Source organism: Chiloscyllium plagiosum, unplaced genomic scaffold (genome assembly GCF_037043375.1).
Source record: "Chiloscyllium plagiosum isolate Xiang-an unplaced genomic scaffold, Cpla_swu_hap1 HiC_scaffold_35, whole genome shotgun sequence".
Lineage (NCBI taxonomy): Eukaryota > Metazoa > Chordata > Chondrichthyes > Orectolobiformes > Hemiscylliidae > Chiloscyllium > Chiloscyllium plagiosum.
The window spans coordinates 16,037,429-16,056,564 of record NW_028270173.1 but is presented as its reverse complement, the minus strand read 5'-3'; the positions used below and the strand labels follow the sequence as shown (position 1 = coordinate 16,056,564).

Genomic DNA, 19,136 nt, shown 5'->3' with positions numbered 1-19,136 from the left:
TATTTGTAAGCACTAGCTTTCAGAGTACCGCTCCTTCATCACGTGGCTGGGCAATAGGGCAGGGCAGGTGACTGAAGTAAAAGTGGAGAAATACTTTAGTTCTAGTGGTCATAATTCTATTAGTTTCAAAATGGTTATGGAAAAGGATAAGCCTTTCATTTTTAAAAAATGGAGTAAGGCAAATTTTAATGGTGTAAAACAAGAACTTTCCAAAGTTGACTGGAGTAGATTGTTCATAGGTAAAAGGACATCTGACAAGTAGGAAGCATCCAAGAGTGTGATGACAAATGTTCAGTGGCATTATGCTCCTGTTAGAGTGAAGGGTAAGGCTGGTAAGATTAAGGAACAATGGATGAATAAAGATATTGAGCTTCCAGTCATGAATATAAAGGAATCTTATTTTAGAAATAGACTACTTGAATCAATTGAATTTCTTAATCAGTATAAAGAAGTGTAGGGGCATTCTTAAAAAAGAAATCAAGAAGCAAAGATGAGAAATGAGATAGCATTAGCAGATAAGATTAAGGACAATCCAAAGAGATTCTACAAATACATTAAAAGCAAAAGGGTAACTAGAGAGAGGGTGGGGCCTTTTAAAGCTCAAGGAAGTCATCTTGTGTTTAACCCCAGGAGATCGAGAGATACTAAATCAATTTTTCACGTCAGTTTTTACTATGGAGAAAGAACTGGAGACTAGAGAATGCAGAGAAATAAAGTTTAATGTTTAAAAACAGTTTACACTACAGAAGATAATTTTCAGGAGGTCTCAGACAAGTAGACAAACCTCTGGGCTCTGATCGAATGTTTCTCAGAACATTGTGTGAAGTGCATCATCTATAACTACGGGTGAGCTGCCTGATGACTGGAGAGTGGCTAATGTTGTACCTTTGTTGAAGAAAGTTTGGAAGGAGAATCCAGGGAGCAATAGACCCATGAGTCTGACTTCAGCTGTGAGTAAATTGCTGGAGGCAATTATAAAAGATAGGATTTCAGAACATTTAGAGAAGCAAAAATCGATTGGGGATAATCAGCGTTTTTGTGCGAGGAAAATCATATCTCACAAATTTGGTTGATGTTTTGGAAGAAGTTTTCAAATAGGTTGATGATGGCGGAGCAGTAGCCATTGTGTATTTAGATTTTAGTAAAGCCTTGACAAGGCTCCGCAATGTAGACTAATAAGTAAAGTTAGGTCACATGTGATTCAGGGTGAGCTTACCAATTGGATACATAATTGGCTTATGGACTGGAGAGAGAGAGAGAGATGGTGGACTGGAAACCTGTCACCAGAGGTGTTCCACTGGGATTGTTTTTGAGTCCTCTTTTGTCTGTCATTTATATAAATTATTTGGATGGCATGGTTAGTAAGTTTGTGGATGACATCAAAATTGTTGCATAATAGACAGTGAAGAAGGTTTTCTCAGAATACAAAGAGTCCATGATCAAATGGATCTATGGACTAAAAATGGAAGATGGAGTTCAATGTGGATAAATGCTAGGTATTGCATTTTGGTACAACAAACAAGAGAAAGGTATATAAAATTAATGGAAGGAGCTTGGGTAGTGTTGTGGAATAGAAGGCCCTAAGAGTGTATGTACATAATTTTTGATTTTTGTATCACATGTTGACAACATGGTTAAAAAGGGATTTGACATGCACCTCTATTTAGGGCCCCAAACAGTCCTTCCAGGTGAGACAGAGATTCACCTGCCTCTCTTCCAACCTAGTTTACTTCATCAGGTGCTCCCAATGTGGTCTTCTCTACACTGGGGAGACCAAAATTAAACTTAGGGAGCAGTTCACGAAGCATCTCAGCCAAACCCGCAAGGGCTGACTGGACCTCCCCATCACCGCCCATTTTAATTCCCCTTCTCACTGTCTTTCCAACATGACCATCCTTGGCCTCCTCCATTGCCAAAGTAAACCAAACTGCAAATTGGAGGAACAACACCTCATCTTCCACCTGGGCAGCTTACAGCCTGGAGGACTCAACACTGAGTTGTCCAATTTCAAATAACCTCCGTTCCCAACCCCTGACTCCCTTTCCAGCCCCTCCCCCTCCCTTCCAGTCCCACCTGCCACCAACCGGAATCATTCCTCCCACTGACTATCTAGGTTGCATTCTCCACCGGTCTTCACTTGTTCTCACTTTACCGCCCTGCTCCCACCACCTTGTTTATCTGCAGTTCCCCCTACACCTATCCCCAGTCCTGAAGAAGGGTTAGACCTGAAACATCAACTTCTCCACCTCCTGATGCTGCCTGGCTTGCTGTGTACTTCCAGCCTCCTGTCTGTCTTCATTGCTTAGTCCTTTGAGTATAGGAGTTGAGAAGTTGTACTGAGGTTGTACAGGATGTTGGTGAGTCCTCTTATGGAATACTGTGCCCAGTTATAGTAAAGATATTATTAAGCTGGAGAGAGTTCAGAAGCGATTTACCAGAAGGTTGCTGGGTATGGAAGATTTTTATTGTAAAGAAAGGCTGGATAGGCTGGATTTTCTTTTCACTGGACTGTACGAGGTTGAGAGGTGACCTGATAGAAATTTATAAAACAATGAGAGGTATAGAGTTAATGGTAGTTGTCTTTTCCCTTGGATGGGGATTTCAAGTCTAGGGGGTACACTTTGAAGGTGAGAGGAAAGAGATTTTAAGAAGATATGAGTGGCATTTTTTTCCACACAGAGGGGGTGGTTCATGTTTCGAAATTTAGATAGGTACATGAATAAGAAAGGTTTGTGGGGGGGGATTATGGACCAATATCAGACAGGAGGGATTAGTTTAGTTTGGCATTATATTCAGCATGGACTGGTTGGACTGAAGGGTCTGTTTCTGGGCTGAATAACTTTATGACAAATGGAGTTTAATCCAGACAAATGTGAGGTAATGCATTTTGGAAGGACAAGTATAGGTGGAAATTACACAGTCAATGGCAGAACCATTCACAGATCACTGAAGGTGACATCACAGATAGATAAGATTGTTAAAAAAAGTCTTATTGCATGCTTGTCTACAATGGAAGGGCATCAAGTATAAAGATGGACAAGCTATGCTGCAGCTTCATAGAACTTTAGTTCTGGTCACCACACTAGCAGAAGTATGTGGATGCTTTGGAGAGTGCACAGAAAAAGTTTACCAGGATGTTTTCGGGTATGGGAAGTCCATTATGAAAAAAAGTTGGATAGACCGAGTTTACTTTCACTGGAACACAGGAGGTTAAGGGGTAACCTGTTAGAGGTTTATAAGATTGTGAATGTCATGATAGAGTTGACATTATGAGGCTTTTTCCCAGGGTGGAGGGCTCAATTGCTATGGGACACAGGTTCAAGATGCAAGGAGGGAAGTTTAAAAGAGATGAGCGAGGCATGTTTTTCACACAAAGGGTAATGAGTGCCAAGAATGCACTGCCAGAGGAGGTGGTGGAAACAGACATAATAGCAGCATTGAAGAAACACTTGAATGAATACATAAATAGGAAGGGAATAGAGGATATGGATCCAGAGTCAAAGCGACTGTTCCTATGCTGTATTGTTCTTTGTTCTTTGACTATGTAACTATGAATCCGTTAACTTTCTAATGCATACCAACTGAAATGTTTTAATGCAGTTACACATTATCTATTCACAGCAAACTGATCTGTACATTTCACATACTAGTCCAGATATCAAATGAGCATTCACAGCAGTCTCACCCCATTTAGGCGATTGAATGACACAAGGTAGGTTCCTATCATAATGTATATTCAAAGGTGCCAAAACATAAAAATTTCTACCTCTCCAATTTTCTGGACAGTGACATTTTAGGCAATATATACAGACTTGTGTAAAATCAGTTTCCTTCATCAGTGATACTAAATGACGCAAGTATGATACCACAGCTTGGATTTAGTCAACCGAGCATTTTTACAACAAATAAACACGCAGCAAATTAAAATAAACAGGAAATAATGAAAATATTCAGCAGACCACATGCTCATACCTGGTAATTTGTACAATGCAGAGCATTTTTTTTAATGCTGTTTTGTTTTCTGCCTCACCCCTTCCCTATATTGTGTGTCTCATTACCCCCTCTCACTTCTCGGTGGTGAAATGTTTTGGTGTCCCTTTAAAAGACTTCATTGACCCTGCAGTGAAATGATTTGGTGTCCCCTCTGGAAAGATTCCACTGAGCCCAGTCTGAGAACCATTAACTGATTCATCTCCAACACTGTCATGTAGCGCCTCCTTCAGCCAATGGAGTAACATTTCAGGCAGGAAGGTCCTTGCATTCCTGCAGCTCACAGCTCATTCTACCTAGTAAGTCTCTCTCTATACAGTAATTGAGCTTCTATTTGTTTCTTCTCTCCCCGTCCTTCTTTCCCCTAGCCCTACACAGCTCCTTGCTGATCTTTCAGTTCCTAGTTCTGATACAGGGTTTATTCCCGGAATGTTAACCTGGCTTCTCTCTCCACCTGTGACTGAGACTGACCCCCATCAGTTTACAGCTGGCAGGAGGCAGGGGGATGGAATGACATTATGGGATGGATCTGTCAGTGCCCTTTGATCCCGTAGATTGTCAACGGGGAAGAGTTACTCCCGTCCTCATTCCATCCCGGACTGAAGATGGGAAAGACCCTCTCAGTGAAAGTGTGGGTGAAAGTGTGGAGATGGGACATGTTATCTGCATTGTAAAATGACACCTGTCCACACTCATAGTCCAGGAAAACCCCGATCTTCTGGGGATTCTCACTTAAGTTGAGGGGGGTTAATAAGGGAGTTGTCACAGCAAAATACCCTCTTCCAGGATTAAGCCACAAAATCCAGTAACCAAGCTTTGGCCTCGGAACTATAATCCCTTTCCTGTTGACAGACTCTCGAGATGCTCCTAAAATCCATTCAGTCTTGTTTCCCACCTCCACCTCCCAGTAATGTCTCCCTGATGTGAATCCCTCTGATCCCAGCACACACAGCCAGGAATCAAATCTCTCCGGGGAGTCAGGGAGCGGCTGAGTTTCGTCTCCAAGTCTCACACTGATTTGGTCCTCAGACAGGTTGAGCCGGGGATTCGCTGTGTTTGGATCCAGAGTCAGAGAGGCTGGAACTGGAAGAAATTTAAAAATTTAACAGTGTCAGTGAGTTAAAGATAGGGAGGCGAGGTGCTGGTGCAAAGTTAGAGAGCACCCTGAAGGGAGAAAAATGAGACACAGAAATTGGTAGAGGGAAGGCAATGGAGAACAGACTGTATGGTGCCAAGAAAGGGATTACATGAGAGAGCAAAGGAGTGGGGAAAGGGCAGTGAGCAGAGAGGGACTGTGGAAGGGAAGAGGAAGAGGCAGCGTGTCAAGGAGGGGGAGAGGGAGTGACAAAGCAGAAGGTGGTGATTGAGTGAGCTTCAGAATGGTTGAAGACACAAATAAAAAGTAGTGGCTCGAGACAGGAAGCTCTGAATTTCATGCAAGTTTTGGACTTCTCATCTTCTAAACAATTTCAAATGGGGGATTACAATACTTCAAGTGTGTGGAAACATAACTTCTCTTTTTTGCCAAAAATGTGGACAATATAATATAAAAGCAGCAAAATGAGTTCAGTATTTCAATGTACTTGGTGGAAGCGATGCTTGAATACAGAGATACTAACAATGGAACATCATCTTGCTGGGCTAAAACATGCAAATGAATAACTCAGGAGAAGTTATTCTCAGCCACACTGCCATTCATGAATAAATCTATGTACAAAATCTATTTGAAATGAACCTGACTCCAGACACCAGCAAAAACAAAATGTAAAAAGACAAAGTAGGCACAGTCAGTACATTATCTATAATGCACAAACATTAATAATCAAAAATAATGCATGACATCAATATGAAGACCTCTGTTTTTAAAGTACTTGAAACATAGTCTCTTTTACGTAGGTTTTAACCAAACCCTGGATGTTCAGTGGGGACCAACAAATCAATTAAGTCCCTCTCCTCTTCACCCACACTCAAATTGTGATCGACTCCTCTCTCCTCACAACACACACCTGTCTTCCAAACCCACCTCCTTGCGTCCACACACTCAATCACTCACTTGCTTTCAACAACATAAGCACTCTCTAATCGCCTTCTCCTTTTTCCCTGCAATACCTGGCTTTCTCCAACTTGCCCATATGTAGGAGAGCTGAACCAGGAAAAACAGTATAGCAATAAGTAAGCAGATAATGAGAAACATTTCAAAAATCCTAAAATTTTGTTTTAAATAAAATGCTGTTTGTGATAGATCCAAAACTTTAGGCCTAGACGCCAGTCCTTAGCCCCACTCTTTAATGAAAGATATCCAGGTTCTTGAAATTCACATCTGGTTTCATAACACAGTTATTTTCTGTCTTATCAGACCATAAGCTGTGCAGAAATGAGGAAAAGTTGGGCTGGATAACAGTTTATCATTACTGCTTCACTTAAATGCACCCACTAAAATGAATGTAACGGTTGCCAGTACAGGAACTGACAGGAAATCTAGGGTAGTCTTGCACATGTGGCATAGAGGTAAAATAGTGTTACTTCTGCAATCATAATTGCTTATGCAAGGTAAATGAACTCACACCAGTGTATAATTGTTTCAACCAAGAGCTGAGTCAACAAGAATGAAAACTATGTGAAGGAAATATATAATTGTTTTTGTATTAGCTGAAATGTGCATACAAGAATGAAATGTGCCTGCAAACAATGGTAGATGTTACAGACAAATAGATAAGGTGCTGTGAGGGTGTAGGTTAAGCCAGATATGCCTGTACAAACAGTAGTTATAAGCATCTGTTTCCCACTTCTGCAAAAACAAAAACAAACCTCAATTAAAAGGTCATAAGGCTCAATATGGATGAGGGATGGGAGGAAATGTTACAAGTAAGGGAAACAGATGGCAGTGAAGGAGGATATACCTAACAATGGACCACAGCAGGATGTGGTGAAATGGCCAAGTAAAACTTGTACTTTGTTATGGACAAGGCCAGATAAGGCAAGAGATGAACAATAGTAATGGGAACTGGGTTTAGAGTAGTAGGAAGAGGGAAGGAGAAACGAATCTTATATAAGATATGTACTTGCTAAACTCTGCATGTCTATTTTAGGCACCACGCTTGCAAGGGTATAATAAACAATCCTGTTGGTTCACATCTTGTCTCGGACTGAAATTATTGAAGTGAGTGAGCTTCGTTTCTCATACACAGAATTTGTTATTGTGGTAGGGTAGGGTTGGGGTGGTGTACTGGGGAGGCGGGGTGGGGGGGGGGGGGGGGGTGGTTGTGGGCAAATCTCATTTAAAAACACATTCTCCATGAAAAAAACAGCAGGTTTCAGAATCACACAATTTTTGCAGTGCAGAAGCAAGCCCATCATGTCTTCACTGAATACCACAACTGGGATTTATTTTAATGTAATTCTGCCATCACCTCCCTGTAACACTGCACATTGTTTTCAGATAACTGACTATCAATCTCTCTTTGAGTGATTCAATTGAATCTCCTTGCATCAGGCTCTCAGACAGAACATTCCAAACTTTAAACACTTCCTGCCTGCAAGAGTTGCGTTCTTAACCACTTTTGCTCCTTTTGCTAATTACTTTAAAGATGTCCAAAAACAAAATCTGAAACAACTGCAGATGCTGGAAATCTGAAACAAAAACAGAAATTGCCAGGAATGTCTGGCGAGCATCTGTGAAGAGAAATCCGAGTTAACATATTGGATCCAGTTACCCTTCTTCAGAATTTTAAATATCTGCTCCTTCACTCTTGGTCCTTTCACATGAGGGGAAAAAGAAAATCTTTCATCTATTCTCTCCAGATGCCTCATGATTATCAATGCTGGATACCAAATCTCTTCTCAACCAAGGTAATAATCCTTACTTCACTGATTTATTTTCACAACTCAGGATTCTGATCCATCCAACTATTCTCCTGGTTTTTCAGACATTGTTTCCAATGTCTTAATTTGAGCCTTAAAATATTGTTCCAAAAATGCATACCATACTCCAATTGGCACCAATCTGGAATTGCATAAATGGCAGGAAATGTAATGGAGATCAGAAGGCTTTAGATTAATGGAGACTTGGGACTGGTTCTCAGACAGCTATAAGCTGCACATAGAGGATCGATTATACCTTAGCAGGAACGAGGTTAGTAACCTCACAGGGAGCTTGCAAATGCAGTTGAGAAGGGTTTAAAATTATTTGTCTGGAGATGTGGACCCAAGCGGGAATTCAGACAGAAGTTGAAAGTTGTAAATGAAAGCGGAAAGAACCGAAATCAAATCTCAATTTAAATTCACAAAATATGTGCAGTGTTAAAAGGGGGAAAGTCTTGTGGTTGCATGTAACAACGTGGGTTAAATGATCATACAGATTTAAGTAAAACTACATAATTTAGTTACCATTATGGAGCTGTGGCTGGAGGATGTCCAGCCCTAGTAACTGAACCTTAATTCAACATGTTTCCTTCAACGTTTAGGTTGGAAAGAAAGAAACTTTGGTGGGACAATGCTGAAAATAAGGGATGGAATCAGTATATTATTGGGAGAAAAACTCACTGTGGATAGTTTGTAGAATATTTAGGGGTTACGTTGAGAAACAGCAGAAGGCTACACACACTGGTAGAAGTGGATAATAGGCAACCAAATAGTAATGGTAGGATAAGGTATGCCATAAATCAGTAAATTAGAATTGCCTGTAGCAAGGGGAATACAGTGATCATGGATAACTTCAATTCATTCCAGTGCTGTGTAGGAAGAATTTCTGGAATGTGTTTGAGTAAGATTTCTGGAGCCAGATGCTGAAGATTAATTTAGCTCATTAGCTAGTATTATGCAATGAGAAAGGACTAATTAATAATTTTATTGAAAAATAATCTTTTGGGGCTTTAACCATGGTAAAATCATTAAGTTTGTCAAAGATGTGGTTTAATCTGAAACTAAGGGCTTAAATCAAAGCAAGGTTAACTATGAAGAGGAAACTGGTTCGAAAAAAAAGATTAAGATGTACAATAGTAGATAGACAAAGACTAGCAGTTAAGACATAAATACTTTTCAAAAAAAGGAAACATTAATTTGAAGGAAATGCAAAATTAAAAATGAGACAAAAGGATGGAAAAGAAAGTTGAAGATAATATGAAACCAAAGGAGGGTCCTTATGGAGTTGACAAAAAATGTCGTAAGTCTGAGTATTCTGTGATTTTTAGAATTCACAAAGTAGGAACTTTGATAAAGCTAGATTAGAACACACATGTAAAAATGGAAGAAACATAAAAATGGATTGAACAATATTCTATAGCTATATAAAGTGGAAACTATTAACAAAGTAAATCTTGGTCCATATCAGGAACAGAAAGGCATATTAATAACAGGAAATACAGACATGGCAGAGAAGGCAAAGAATTGCTTGTTCTATATTCACAGTGGAAGACACAAAAAATCTCCACAAAATAATTAAGACCAACGGCCTAGTGAGTGTGAGAAATTGACAGAAATTAGTATCAGACCAAATGTCATATTGGAACAAACAACGGGACCAAATGGACACACTCAGAGAACACAATGACTTCACCCTGCAGTGTTTTAATAATTGGCTGCAGATATAATAAGGGTCATTTTCCAGCATTGTATTTAGTCCGCAATTGTGCTTACAAATTGAATTGAAGAGTTTTTTTCCCATTCTTTAAGATGAAAGGCAGAGATAAAGCACTGAATTACAACTACATTTGCAACAAAATTCCTGCATTTTGAATGTGAGCATTGCTCAAAAACTATTCATTGTCTCTGAAGATCTGTGGGCCTTGCTGGAAGCTTTTAAGTGCAAAGGTGTTTCTTTCTCTTTTTAATAAGATTTACCTGTGACCATGAGGCAAGTTGATACTTTTTGTTGCTCCTCACTCCTTTGCTTTCCCTCTGACCCCACCCCATCCCTCTGATGTATTTATGCCATCCCATGCATACCTCCCCTCCCTGCCTCCACACACACTCATTGGAGGCGTCTGTCAGTTTCCTGCCTTTTGCCTTCTCTCGTTAGAGGATCTATGTTTCTACCTTTGAAAACAATAGAAACAGTTCAGGGTAGACTTACAGGGTTGTTGCCAGGGTTGGAGGTTTTGAGCCAAGAGGGAGAGGCTGAATAGGCTGGGGCTGTTTTCCTTGGAGCATCAGAAGCTGAGGGGTGACCTGATAGAGGTTTATAAAATAATGAGGGGCGTGGATAGGATTAACCAACAAGGTATTTTCCCTGGGGTGGGGGAGTCCAGAACTAGAGGGAATAGGTTCAGGGTGAGAGAGAAGCTTTAAAAGGGACCAAAGGGGCAACTTTTTCATGCAGAGGGTTGTGCATGTATGAAATGAGCTGCCAGAGGAAGTATTGGAGGCTGGTACAAGCATTTAAGAGACATCTGGACGGCTATTTGAATAGGAAGGGTTTAGAGGGATATGGGCCAAGTGCTGGCAAATAGGACTAGATTAGATTTGGAGATGCCGGTGTTGGACTGGGGTGTACAAAGTTAAAAATGAAACAACTCAGGTTGTAGTCCAACAGGCTTAATTGGAAGCACGAGCTTTCAAAGCACTCCGAAAGCTAGTGCTTTCAATTAAACCTGTTGGACTATAACCTGATGTAGTCATTTTTAATTTAGGACGAGATTAGGTTAGGATACCTGGTCGGCATGGCCGAGTTGGACTGAATGGTTTGTTTCCGTGCTGTTCACCTCTATGATTCTATGATTGTTATAGTAAAGACTAAACCTCAGATTGGTCTCTGTTCTAATTCATAGTCTGAAATGAGCAGTGATTTCCCTGATACATTGTCCACACAATCAATGGAGTTGTTTGAAAAAAATAATAATTTCACAATCTGAACAATTTCGCTGAGCTCTCTTTTTCATGAATTTGAGGATAGTCCTAATTTTTTGTAGGCTGTTTGACCGTGTTAAATCCAGAGATATTTTCTAAGTCTTGAATCCTAACAAAATTGAATAATATCAGCCCACAGCCTCCCTGATCCAGTGCAGATTTGCAATCGCTGCAGTTTCCTATTTGTCTCAGTTTCAATTCCAATTCCACCTGAAATGGTTAACTGCCTGTTAAAACATTATTCTTTTTAATGACTTCCTGGTCGCCAAGCGGTTCAAGGCCTGTCTGTTCATGCTGTGGCCAGGGGTCCACTGTTCTGGCTATAAACTTCCCTTCATCGCTTTAACATCACATGCTGACGACCTCAGGCACTTACCCAGAGGAACTCACAGAAAACAAAGTAGACAATGGACAACCTCCTGCTGTCAGCTACTGACAATGTGAACATTTAACTTGACACCTTGGAGTCCTACACTACTGCACTTACAATTAAGAAATTAGATATAGGAGTTTTACCTGGGACAATGGCATTGAACATTTCTCTCCAGATCATGTACTGCAACGGGCCGTTGAACTTTCCAATAGTCAGGTTTATCGAAATTAACTGATGTACATCACTAATCCTATAAATATTAAACAGTTTGTGGTTAAGGAAAAAGCATTTGTTAGGATATTTGAGAAATAATTTAAGATTTCAATTTTTTTTTACCTTCGAGTGATTGCGGTAGAGATAAAATGTTAATCTCGTTTCTGTAACTGAGCAAAAATTAATGACAAATGCAAGGAAGGAGCATGGAAATGCCCAGGACAAGAAATAGGCCCACAGCCTGAAAACCAATTAGTTGCTAAGGCATCACACACTGCAGGAGGGGACATGCATAAACCCATGCACTCAGTGGATTATAAACAGAGCTTGGAGAACAAAGACAGAGGTTGGGAATACCTAAAACCTCACGTCCAACTATATAATATGTGCCCCTCAACTCTACAGGAATCTTGTCTAGATTTGGCCTCTTGATCATGTCTGAAATTAATAGCTGCACTATGGGTGGTAGGACCACAGCGATTAATTACCTCTGCAATTCCCTTCCTGATTTTCTAATTTCTAAGTCTCTCTTCCTTATTTTCAAAAACACTTTCTATATTATAGCTCTGGAGTCAATAGACAATAGGTGCAGGAGTAGGCCATTCTGCCCTTCAAGCCTGCACCACCATTCATTATGATCATGACTGTTCCTGCCTTATCTCCAACCCTTGATTCCACTATCTTTGAGAGCTCTATCCAACTCTTTCTTAAATGAATCCAGAGACTGGGCCTCCACTGCCCTCTGGGACAGAGCATTCCACACAGCCACCACTCTCTGGGTGAAGAAGTTTCTCCTCATCTCTGTCCTAAATGGTCTACCCCGTATTTTTAAGCTGTGTCCTCTGGTTCGGCACTCACCCATCAGCGGAAACATGTTTCCTGCCTCTAGAGTGTCCAATCCTTTCATAATCTTATATGTCTCAATCAGATCCCCTCTCAGTCTTCTAAACTCAAGGGTATACAAGCCCAGTCGCTCCAGTCTTTCAGCGTAAGGTAGTCCTGCCATTCCAGGAATTGACCTCGTGAACCTACGCTGCACTCCCTCAATAGCCAGAATGTCTTTCCTCAAATTTGGAGACCAGAAATGCACACAATACTCCAGGTGTGGTCTCACCAGGGCCCTGTTCAGCTGCAGAAGAACTTCTTTGCTTCTATACTCAATCCCTCTTGTTATGAAGGCCAGCATGCTATTAGCCTTCTTCACTACCTGCTGTACCTGCATGCTTACCTTCATTGACTGATGTACAAGAACACCCAGATCTCTTTGTACTGCCCCTTTACCTAAATTGATTCCATTTAGGTAGTAATCTGCCTTCCTGTTCTTGCCACCAAAGTGGATAACTATACATTTATCCACATTAAACTGCATCTGCCATGCATCTGTCCACTCACCTAACCTGTCCAGGTCACCCTGTAATCTCCAAAAATCCTCCTCATATTTCACCCTGCCACCCTGCTTAGTATCATCAGCAAATTTGCTAATGTTATTACTAATACCATCTTCTTTATCATTAATATATATTGTAAAAAGCTGCGGTCCCAGCATTGATCCCTGCGGTACCCCACTGGTCACTGCCTGCCATTCCGAAATGGAGCAGTTTATCACTACTCTTTGTTTCCTGCCAGCCAACTAACTTTCAATCCAAGTTAGTACTTTGCCCCCAATACCATGCACCCTAATTTTGCTCACTAACCTCCTATGTGTGACTTTATCAAAAGCTTTCTGAAAGTCCAGGTACACTACATCTAATGGATCTCCCTTGTCCATCTTCAGAGTTACATCCTCAAAAAAGTCCAGAAGGTTAGTCAAGCATCATAAATCCCTTCATAAATCCATGCTGACTCTGACCTATCATGTTATTACTATCCAGATGTGTAGTAATTTCATCTTTTATAATTGACTCCAGCATCTTTCCCACCACTGAGATCAGACTAACTGGTCTATAATTTCCTGCTTTCTCTCTCACACCTTTCTTTAAAAGTGGGACAACATTAGCCACCCTCCAATCCACAGGAACTGATCCCAAATCTTTCGAACTCTGGAAAATAATCACCAACACATCCACGCTTTCTCGAGCCACCTCCTTCAGTACCCTGGGATGTAAACCATCAGGCCCCGGGGAATTATCAACCTTCAGACCTAATAGTCTCTCCAACACCAATTCCTGGCAAATATAAATTCCCTTCAGTTCAGGTCCTTCAGCCACTGTTACCTCTGGGAGATTGCATGTGTCTTCCCCAGCGAACACAGATCTGAAGTACCAATTCAATTCTTCTGCCATTTCTTTGTTCCCCGTAATATATTCCCCTGTTTCTGTCTTCAGGGGCGCCATTTTAGACTTAACCATTTTTTTGCCTTTCACATACCTAAAAAAGCTTTTACTATCCTCCTTTATATTTTTGGCCAGTTTACCTTCAGAACTCACTTTTCTCTGCGTATTTCCTTCTTAGTAATCCTCTGTTGTTCTTTAAAAGCTTCCCATTCCTCAGTTTTCCCACTTATCTTTGCTATGTCATACTTTTTCTCTTTTAACTTTATATGTTTCTTAACTTCCCTCATCAGCCACGGCCACCCATGCCTCCTCCTAGGATCTTTCTTCCTTTTTGGAATGAACTGATCCTGCATCTTCTGCATTATACACAGAAATATCTGCCATTGTTCCTCCACTGTCATCCTGCTAAGGTATTGCACCATTGAACTTTGGCCAGCTCCTCCCTCATAGATCCACAGTTCCCTTTATTCAACTGAAATATTGTCACTTCCAATTGTACCCTCTTCCTCTCAAAATTGCAGATTGAAGCTTATTGTATTATGGTCACTAATTCCCAATGGCACCTTCACTTCGAGGTCTCTGATCAATTCTGGTTCATTGCACAATACCAGATCCAGAATTGACTTCTTCCTGGTAGGCTCCAGCACCAGCTGTTCTGAGAATCCATCTCAGAGGCACTCCACAAAGTTTCTTTCTTGAGCTCCAAGACCATCCTGATTCTCCCAGTCTACCTGCATGCTGAAATCCCCCATAACAATAGTAGTAACATCTTTGCGACAAGCCAATTTCAGCTCCTGATTCAACTTACATCTGACATCCAGACTGCTGTTTGGGGGCCTGTAGATAACTCCCAAGAGGGTCTTTTTACCCTTAGTATGGATAGCACTGAGAAATTCTGACTCTACATCCCCTGATTCTAGGTCCCCCCACGCAAGGGACTGAATATCATCCTTTACCAACATGGCCACCCCACCCCCTCTGCCCGTCAGTCTGTCCTTACGATAGCACATGTAGCCTCGAATATTCATTTCCCAGGCCCTGTCCACTTGAAGCCACGTCTCAGTTATCCCCACAATATCGTATCTGCCAATTTCCAAAAGAGCCTCAAGATCTCCGTCTTATTTCTAATGCTTCGTGCATTCATATATAGTATTTTTAATTTGTTACTGCCCTCACCCTTCCCATCAACTCCTATTTCACTCAACCTTACAGTATGATCCATATTTGAGTCTTCTGCTTCATTGATACAGTAGTCTTTCTTGACTTCCCGTGTTCTAACTTTCCCTTCAATTTCCTTCTTAAACATCCAGTTTGTCTCCCCCCCCCCGCTACTTAGTTTCAACGCAGCTGTGTTGCAGTAGCAAACCTGCCTGCCAGAATGCTGGTCCCCAACCTATTAAGGTGCAAACCATCTCTCTTGTATAATTTATGCTTACCACAAAACATACCCCAGTGATCCAAGAATTTAAGTCCTTACTTCCTGCACCAGTTCCCCAGCCACACGTTCAAGTCCATTATCTCCCTGTTTCTGGCCTCACCAGCCTGAGGAACTGGAAGCAAACTGGAGATAACCACCTTGGACATCCTGCTTTTCAGCCTTCTTCCTAGTTCTCCGAAGTCCCGCTGTAGTATGTACCTCCTCTTCTTCCTGACATCATTTGTGCCGACATGTACCACTACCTCTGGCTCTTCACCTTCATCCTTGAGGATTTCCTGCACTCTGTCTGTGATGTCTTTAACCCTGGCACCAGGAAGGCAACACACCATCCTTAAATCCCACCTGCTGCCACAAAAATCCGGTCAGTTCCTGTCACTATGGAGTCCCCTATTACCATGGCTCTGTGCGATGTCCGACTCTTCCACTCTGCCTCCATGCCAACTTTTGATTGACAGACCTGGTCTCCTCATGGACTGGTAGTGTCATCTGTCTCTACTGTTTCCAAAAGATTCAACTTGTTCCTGACAGGTACTTCCCCCGGGGTCTGTTGCACCTGTCTCCTCTCTGCCTTCCTCATTGTCTGCTCTCTTCTGTTTGAATATTTCCTTATGCAAGTCGATATAATGTATTGCCTTCTAAAGCTTATGTAAAAATTGCCTGAGGGAAAAAGCGCTATAGAAATGCAATTAATTCCTGCTGTCTTGTTAAGAATACAGAGTTAGAGTGTATAGTTTTTCTTTCTTTAAAACTCTGAATGACCTTTAAGCTATGACTTTCTCAGGTTGATCTGAAGCCTTGCAGTAACATGGATCTTGCAAACATGGACACTGAGGCTTGCTCAGATTGAGCTGGATGATCACAGTAACGCAAACAGTATAACTCAGATGAAAGATCACCTCCTACCTCCAATCTGGGTTGTATTGTTTACATGGCATCTAGTCAATTTTAGACTCATAGTCATAAAGATGTACAGCGGACATCTTCGGACCCTTTGGCCCAACTCTTCCATGCTGATCAGTCAGCATAATGGAATCTTGTCCTGGCTGCCAGCGTTTGGCCCATATCCCTCTCCACCTTTCCTATGCACATACAAATGCATTTTAAAATGTTGCAATTGTACCAGCCTCCAATACCTCCTGTGTCAGCTCATTCCATACACACATCACTTTCTGCGTGAAAATGTTGCCCCTTAAGTTTTTCTTTAAAAAAATTCTCTCTTACCTTAAACCTACGCCCTCTAGTTTTGGACTCCCCCGCTCTGGGGAAAAGACCTTGTTTATCCACTCTATCCATGCCCCTCATGATTTTATAAACCTCTATTAGGTGACCCCTCAGCCTCCAATGATCCAGGGAAAAGAGCTCCGGCCTATTCAGCCTCTCTCTGTAGTTCAAACTCTCTAACACTGGCAACGTTCTTGTAAACCTTCTTTGAACCCTTTCCGACAGCAGGTTGAAGTCAGTGTGTCGGTTATATAACGCTGAAGTAAATACCGTAACAAGCTACTGGTTACAAAACACACTCGTGCGCGAAGCATCAGTGGAGATGAACCAGCCTTTAGTTAATAGCGATAACCACAAAATAAATCTACAATCGCACTTTACTGTATTATTTAGCAAATTGTACAAGTTTTTGTGCCCTACCTTCTCTTCCGAATAGTTTCATCCTGAAATAAAGTAATTGCGAACAGTGAGGACGGTTGTAACAGAGTTCAAGGGGAGAGAGGGGGGCCGAAACGAGCAAGCGCAACACGGAAGTGTAAATGTATTCCCGAAAGAGAGGCAAAATAAACTGGAATTCAACAGCAGCCGTTTACACATACACGCACATGTGAAACGGCAACATAATTGTAATGGGGCTTCCCGGGGATAACAAAATGAGAGTTGGAAAGGAAACAACAACTAAATAAAATACTCAGGTCAGGTGTGACATTCCCCAAAAGTTGCCGTGCATTCCGCAGGTATGTTGAGGAGCCAGTTAGCCCAGTGGCAACCGCAGAACATACGCAAAACATAATCAGTCATTTAGATCTACTACTATCTTTTTAGCAAATGTTATATTTGTTTTCCTTTTATAAATTATTGAATCACTGAACTGACTCACAATGTGTTCTGTCGCCTTCAGAAATATCAGCTCGTCTTTTTCCTCCATCAGTTTCTGCAACTTTGAGAGTTTCTCCTCAACAGAATTTAAATTCTCCTGAATCTCTCGAAGGTTTTTCTCCATTGGTTCTACAACCCTCTCCTCTTCTTCCCTGAGATCTCTGAGCAAACGCTGCTCTTTCTCAGTGAGAATCTGGTGCATTTTAGTGAACTCGGATGTGATGTGGGTCTGCAGACTGCTCGCCTGTTCCTACCAAATGAAATGTGAAACTTCATTAATGTCCCGCGATAAAGGGAACAAAACTAACCCAGATCCCAGAAAATCAGCACAGGGAGAGCTCACCCTCACTTCGGAAATCTTCCGTTTCTGGTTCAGTTCCGTTTGTAGAACCGCCGATTTCTTCTCTGTGAGAGAATCTAAGGAAGATTTCAACTGATCCTGGAATTGGAGAGAGAGAAAAAAACACAATTAAAATGTTAGACAGTGAAATTATAATAAAACTCTAACCTTTTAAAATATCCCCTTTTACCTTGTACGTCTCTACAGCGTCGTTCATTGGTAGGAAGTCGTGCTCTCTGTGTTCCCGCGAATCTCTACAAATCACACAGATCAATTTCTTGTCAGTTTCACAAAACAGCTTCAGATCTTCTTGATGTTTCTCGCAGCGAATTTCACTTTCCTTCACTTTCGGATCCAGCTTTAACTTTCGAGTTTTCTCCGCTAGGTTCGCTAAGGCCCGGTTTACCCTGAAGTTTCTTTCAGTAAACTCCTCTCTACATTCCGGGCAGGAGTTTATCTCCTTTTTTCCCCAACTCTGGGTGATACAGGAGCGGCAGAAGTTGTGTCCACAATCCAGTATAACCGGATTGGTGAAAAAATCTAGACAAATGGGACAAATTGCTTCCTCGGTGAAAATCTGTAGCTGCTGTTTGGAAGACATGATCACACTCAGAACTTCCTGATTCAAATCCTCATTACTTTGGATATTCATACGCTGCGGAACATCTTCATTTCCAAGATTTCCTGGTGAGGTTCACTGCAATAGTCGTATAATTTTTATTATATCGTGAACTATGCCTTCAATTTTCTCACTGGTCGATAAAAGTTAGCGCAGTTTGGAGAATAAACAGAGTACAGACGGGAAGAATTCAGTCCGCCGAAAGTGGGAGAATTGCATGTAATGTTGTCAAGGACGAGAGTGGGAGTTTCAGGAGGCAGAGAAGGGCGGGGTCGAGACGAGATTACATTTTTCTCCAGTCTGAGCTCGTTTCCGCCTACCAAGGCTCTAGTGAACCTGTCACACCCGGATTTCTAAAGATTTAAAAGGTCCCTGAAGAGGCAACCTTTTCATGCAGAGGGTGGCGTGTGTATGGAATGAGCTGCCAGACGAAGTGTTGGAGGCTGGTACAATTATAGCATTTAAAAGGCATCCGGACGGGAATATGAATAGGAAGGGTTGAGAGGGATATGGGCCAAGTGCTGGTGAATGGGATTAGATGAGTGCAAGGTTTGTGAAGGTTGTGAAAAAAAAATCCATGCAACGACTGCCAGAAACACTGCGTAGGTCAAACAGGAAGAAAGGCCACCAGGATACACAAACACCAGCTAGCCACAAAAAGACAGACCCTCTCTCCCTCTTAGCCCTACACACTAAGGAAAAAAATCCACCATTTTGACTGGGACAGGCTAAGCAAAGACATGCCAGAGAATTCCTAGAGGCCTGGCACTCCAACCACAATGCCATAAACAAACACATAGATCTAGATACCATCTATCAACCCCTCAGAAAATGAACAGGAAATGACATCACCACAAACCCCTAGAACCCTATCCAGGACAAACATCTAAATAGAAAGCAGGAGACAACAGCTTCGCTTCACTTGGAGGTTGCCACTGATGATGTTA

General features: G+C 41.6%; 1 protein-coding gene across 1 annotated transcript; it reads right to left on the bottom strand.

The window, feature by feature from the left end:
- Positions 1-2,132: 2,132 nt before the first annotated feature.
- On the bottom strand, positions 2,133-18,401 carry LOC122541432 (zinc-binding protein A33-like). Its single transcript, XM_043678199.2, has 6 exons — positions 17,761-18,401; positions 17,574-17,669; positions 17,232-17,480; positions 16,772-16,794; positions 11,350-11,456; positions 2,133-5,073 (listed from the first exon to the last, which is right to left on the bottom strand). Exons 1-6 carry the CDS (start codon positions 18,220-18,222, stop codon positions 4,523-4,525), a joined length of 1,488 nt encoding a protein of 495 aa, XP_043534134.2. The 5' UTR covers positions 18,223-18,401; the 3' UTR covers positions 2,133-4,522.
- Between the last annotated feature and the right edge of the window lie 735 nt (positions 18,402-19,136).